At 37.3% G+C, this 5,804-nt stretch overlaps 1 protein-coding gene across 1 annotated transcript; it reads right to left on the bottom strand.

Annotated features, from left to right (window-relative positions):
• Positions 1 to 1,540: 1,540 nt before the first annotated feature.
• On the bottom strand, positions 1,541 to 3,232 carry LOC129433160 (uncharacterized). Its single transcript, XM_055191663.2, has one exon. It carries the CDS (start codon positions 3,230 to 3,232, stop codon positions 2,324 to 2,326), a length of 909 nt encoding a protein of 302 aa, XP_055047638.1. The 3' UTR covers positions 1,541 to 2,323.
• Positions 3,233 to 5,804: the final 2,572 nt, after the last annotated feature.

Genomic DNA, 5,804 nt, shown 5'->3' on the forward strand with positions numbered 1-5,804 from the left:
TCTAAACACAAAAGCAATGACTGGATCACACACTGGGGAGTACATAAGTTCTTAGGCATGTTGAAAGAATGGGAAATTGACAAAAACAGAGTGGTTCTTGTTCTCAGGGACAGTGGGGCTAACATTGTTAAGGGAATGAGAATGGCAGAACTGCCTGACATGAGCTGCAGTGCCCACATGTTACAGCTTGTTGTTAATGATGGCCTCAACTCACAAAGAGCTGTACAAAATATTCTGTCAATTCTGAAAAGCTGTGCCACCCATTTCAATCATTCAATTCTAGCCAAACAGCGTTTAGCAGTTATCCAGCAAGACCTTGGACTACCTGCACATTCTATCATTCAGGCTGTGCCAACACGATGGAATTCCACCCTGCACATGCTGATCAGGATGCAAGAGCAAAAAAGGGCTTTAAATGTTTTTGCCAGGGAGCATGGTGGGTTCACTAGTCTGAGTGCTGATCAGTGGAATATTGTCAGCAATCTTATTGGCACCCTTTCTCCAGTAGAGGAGATCACTCTTGAGATGAGCCACTATGAGAGTTCAGTGTCATGCATTCTTCCATCTGTCAAAGTTCTGAAGATGTTGCTCAGCAGCCAAGGTCCCTCCTCTTACGGGATTAAAACAATGAGACAGGAGATGCTGGAGAGTCTCACTCGACGGTTTGCAAAAGTGGAGGATGTGAAATGTGCAGTCCTTGCCTGTTTTTTGGATCCAAGGTACAAGGCACATGCCTTTTCATCTGACACCACACTGTCAACTGCAAAAAATTGGTTTAAGGAGGAGACAGAGCACTTGGATAAAGACATCACACATACCACACAAGGTAAAGAAACACAGTCAGCTGAGTGCAGCAGCAGCACACTTTCAAAAAGACCCCGGAAAGAAAAATCCCAGATTGATGAGATGTATGACACTCTGTTTGGTGCTAGTTCAGAAGTCACTGGGTCTAGCCTTGAAGGAGAGCTTCAGCAGTACCTCCTAGAACCAGTGATTGATAGAAGGATGGGCAAGCCACTTGAATGGTGGGAACAAAATGAGAAAAGGTTCCCCATCCTTGCTTCTCTGTCAAGAAAGTTCCTTTGCCCCCCACCTTCTTCTGTGCCCAGTGAACGAGTCTTTAGTGAAGTCGGAGCCATTTATTAAAGCAAACGAAGCAGGCTTACAGGCCAGAATGCTGAAAGACTTTGTTTTCTACACTACAACCTAGTTCTACTCAACTGGGAGTATTAAATTGCACTAAAATAGCTATGCTATTTCTTTAGGTGCTTTAGATTTGTATAATGTTTGGTTAGAATTTTATTTGTGATTTACTTATTTTACCCGTTTGTTTACCTTTTTGAAGTATTTATGTTTAAACAAAGACACTTTGTTTTTGCACTTTATTTAAATTACCTCTCAATTTATTGTGTATACTCTGTTGTTATACAATACAACCTAGTTCTACTCAACTTGGAGTATTAAACTGCACTAAAAATAAAATAGCAATGCTATGTCTTAAGGTGCTTTAGATTTGTTTTAATGAGAATTATATTTGTGATTTACTAATTTGTTTGTTTACCTTGTTAAAGAAGTATTTATGTTTAAACAAAGACACTTTGTTTTGCACTTTATTTAAATTACCTCTTTATTTATTGTGTATAAATAAGAGTTGTTTTGCTTTGAAAGCAAAGAGAGAGTTATTCTTATTAATAAAAAGGTTTGTTCAGTACAGTAATGTTGTAATCATTGTGTCAAAAACAGTAGCATAACAGTAAATAAAAATCGGTTCAGCATATCGGTTATCGGGCACATAAGCATCCAAATATTTGGTATTGGCATCGGTTTAAAAAAATCAGTATCGGTCGATCTCAACTGTCAACTCTCTACTATTATGCCCAAAAACTGTAAAAAAAAAAAAACATATAAAAAAATCACAATTAAATCATATACTTGCGAGATGGAAGGTGAGTAAAGTAGGAATCAATTTTATTTTGTAGTGTCAAGTGAACACTGCAACTGAATAATTTTTTTCTGAAGTTTGGTGCTTATTTTCAGCAACCTAATTTTTTATGTTTCGTTAGACCACTAGATGAGGAGAAACTTTTTCCACACTGATGGCAGTGATACGGCTTCTCATCAGTATGGATTCTCTCGTGACTCTGCCAGTTACACGCATGAGAGAACTTCTTACCACAATGTGAACATGTAAATGGTTTTTCTCTAGTATGGGTTCTTTGATGGGTTTTCAAGGCTCCGGGTCTCAAAAATGTTTTCCCACAATCAGAACAAACATGAGTTTTCTCAGCTGTATGTATTTTCTTGTATCTTTTCAAATATTCAATCACTGGAAAACTCCACAAACAGAACACATGTAAGGTTTATCACCGGCATGAAGTTTCTGGTGTTTTTCCAGGAGTATTGCTGATACACATGTTTTTCCACACTCATCACAGATAAATGAGCTTTCTTCATAATGAGTGCGCTGGTGAATTTTAAGATTGGACGCAGTTGTAAAACTCTTTTCACACTGAGGACATGTGAAAGGTTTCTCTCCTGTATGAATCCTCAAGTGAATTTTCAGGAATCCTCTTTGCGTGAAACCTTTTCCACACTGGAAAGGTCTGTGACCAGTGTGAATTGTTATGTGACTCTTAAGGTGACCTTTCTGTATAAAACTCTTTCCACATTTAGGACAGGTGTATGGTGTCACTCCAGTGTGATCTGTTATGTGACCCTTAAAATGTCTTTTTATGTTAAAACTCTTTCCACACTGAGGGCAGGTGTAAGGTTTCTCTCCGGTGTGAATCCTTTCATGAATCTGAAGTGTCCCTTTCTGTGTAGAACCCTTTCCACAGTGAGAGCAGGTGAAGGGTTTCTCTCCAGTGTGAGTCCTCAAATGTTTCTGAAAGTTACTTCTACTCGTAAAACTCTTTTCACAATGGGGACATTTGTACAGTTTCTCTCTAGTGTGATTTTTCACATGTTTCTTGAAGTTATTTGTGTATGTAAAACTCTTTCCACACTGCTGGCACACGTGATGTCTGCCTTTATCCTTAATGTTAACGTCATCAATATATTGTTCATTTTTAGTGGATCTCTTTCCACGCTGATGTGAAATAACAGAATTTTTGGTTTCTCTTGTCTTAGTTGATGTTTGTAAGGAGGATTGTTTTTCAGCGATGACATCATGATGTTCATGTTGTCTCTCCTCCACTTCATTCACTTCCTGAGGTTCCTCTTTTACTTCCATCATGTCTGAAATAAACATAACATTTGTCAAAAATGATTGCCAGAAAACAATCATATTCAATTTAAGTTTAAAAACTATAGCTTTTAATGGAATACACAGTAATACAGACTAAATGGTAAAGCTGAAAAACAGAACTACAAAGGCTGTCACTATTGATTAATTTGGTGAGTGTTTTTGTGTTTTTTTTATGCTTACTTGAGTAAATTAAGTAATTTTTAAATAATTCACAATGAAAGCACACTTAAGTGAACAATACCAGGCTAAGGTCTGTGCTGTATAGTGTAACATATAAGTCTTGTGTGATAAGATAAAATCAGTCTGTGAATTAATTGATAATGAATTAAAAAACTTAAATAAATGAAGTTCCCACTGCAGCATCTGTGCAACAGAGCCTTGCGTGCGCGTGGGACAGACGCATGAACAGGTTGTCTATTATATTGTCACGCTGGATGAAATTATAGCGTGTATCTTCTTGTGTACAGCAACTGGGAAAAAACACTGGCTGAATGTCTGATGCATACAGCACTTATCTTAAAACACTTCAGCAGATTCAAAGTGGTCCTCTGATTGGTTGAATTACACAGGATACTTGTTACGTAAGAGATGTGTGTGTCGCGATCTTTAACATTCCGCCTTAAAACAACACAAAGCCATCTGATTGATAAAGAAAGCTGTTTTGTTTCCTCTGGTTTCTTGTTTAATGTTCTAACTAGTGGTTAAACTGAACTCTGGAACAAATACCTCATCAAAAATAACAAATGTTTTGATTTCCTTAAGACGAGGGGAAATGGCGATCATGGATCACTGCTATGTGAAGATAGGTTTTGATCTGTAGTTAACATTGTACACATTATATATTACACATTTTACACAGTAACGTTAGCTCAGTGAAGTTTTAATATGCTTTAGCTATGATTTGAACTATGCACTGTAAAAAAAATTCAGTAGAAATGACAGTATTACTGGGTAGATGCAATTTTGGTCAGGTGGGTAAACATCTAATCTTTCCCTTTGATCAGAACAACTTGGCAATTCGGGAAGGTTGTAAAGCAGACTGGGATCGGGCCTTACCTTGGATCTTAGGAAAACATAGAAAGTTCAGATTAAACTCTTTTGTCATTTACTGCAAAATTCTCTTTAGTTCTCCAGAGTACATAAAACACAAACGACTGTACATAATACACTGATTGAATGTGTGCCATCTTATAAATATTTGGGTGTCTATGTAAATGCTACTTTATCCTGGAGTGCATATATGGAGTATCTCTCCTGTAAAGTACAACAACTTACATTTTTTAATTAGTAAATTAAGGTCCTTGAGAGCAAATAAAAAGATATTGCTCTTGTTTTTGTAAGTGTTGTATAATATGGAGTATGTGTATGGTATAGTTGTCTCTATTTTCAAATCAAAGCTAGATCAGATTGATATCTGTGTGTTCTAAAGATTGTGGGCCAAATGCTTAAGCTAAGTTTTCATTTGTTGTATGAGGGAAAAAATGGTGTCTATGATAGAAAATATCCTGTTGGAATCCTACTGGTCATACGTTATACAAGGAATTTCAAGTGTTCACATCAAATAGAAAACTCACATGTTAGCAAACGGGTCTTCTACCAAGGGTCCCGCAGGGGGTCCGCCAAATTTTGTTTAATTACAAGCATATTTTTGTTACAACTGTAAAATATATGTACAGAACATTACAACAAATGTTCCCTTTAAGATGTGCACGTGCGCGGCCAGGTATGCTTATTGAAGGTCCCGTGTACAGTGACATTTTAGCCCTTTGGACAAAAACAAAATATATGAAGACTCAAACCATGCAGTAATTAACAGTAGAGACAGAAAATGTTACCTCTGCGTCATAAAAACAGGGTTTGGTGCTTAATGCAAGATTCATAGTCAGATTGAAATCCAGACTAATAGCGCTTGTCAAACATGTTGCCCTAAAGATGCTGCTGACTTATTGCATGTTGTTCTCCTGCAGAAAATTAACTTGCAAAACTCAAACTCATGAAAATAATGATCCATGGTCACGTAAAAGGCAACAGACCTCAAAATATAAAGTAGCGTTGTCTGTTCTTCACCTGCAGCAGCACACAGAGAAGCAAAAAGATGCGCTTGCAAAGCACTTCACTTAAAGGTAGGGTATCTACTTTTGAAAAATGCTAATGGTAGCCGACTAGCAATGAAATCACGATCCCACCCTCCATTCAAATCGCCATCCAAAGTCACGCCTCTTTCAAAACACATGAACACGCACAGATCTGACGGTCACATCTCATGTCTCATTCACCAGTGAGAAAACTTTGCAGTACAAAGTGAATAACATTACCAAAATAACCAAAATAAACAACTGGTTTACATCAGAATTAGTTTAGGCACATGTTCAGTTGTGCAGACGTAGTAACTATATAGTCACGCTAATCTGTAAACGAACACAAATTTCATAAGCAACACAATGTTTCATCAAAGTAGAATATCTGAATCCATCTCAATATAAACATATCACGTACCTACCTTCCCAAAATAAACAGTGCAACGATCCTTTCACACCCTTTGCCTCCTGCAGCTGTT

The sequence above is a fragment of the Misgurnus anguillicaudatus genome, chromosome 6 (assembly GCF_027580225.2).
Source record: "Misgurnus anguillicaudatus chromosome 6, ASM2758022v2, whole genome shotgun sequence".
Classification (NCBI taxonomy): Eukaryota; Metazoa; Chordata; class Actinopteri; order Cypriniformes; family Cobitidae; genus Misgurnus; species Misgurnus anguillicaudatus.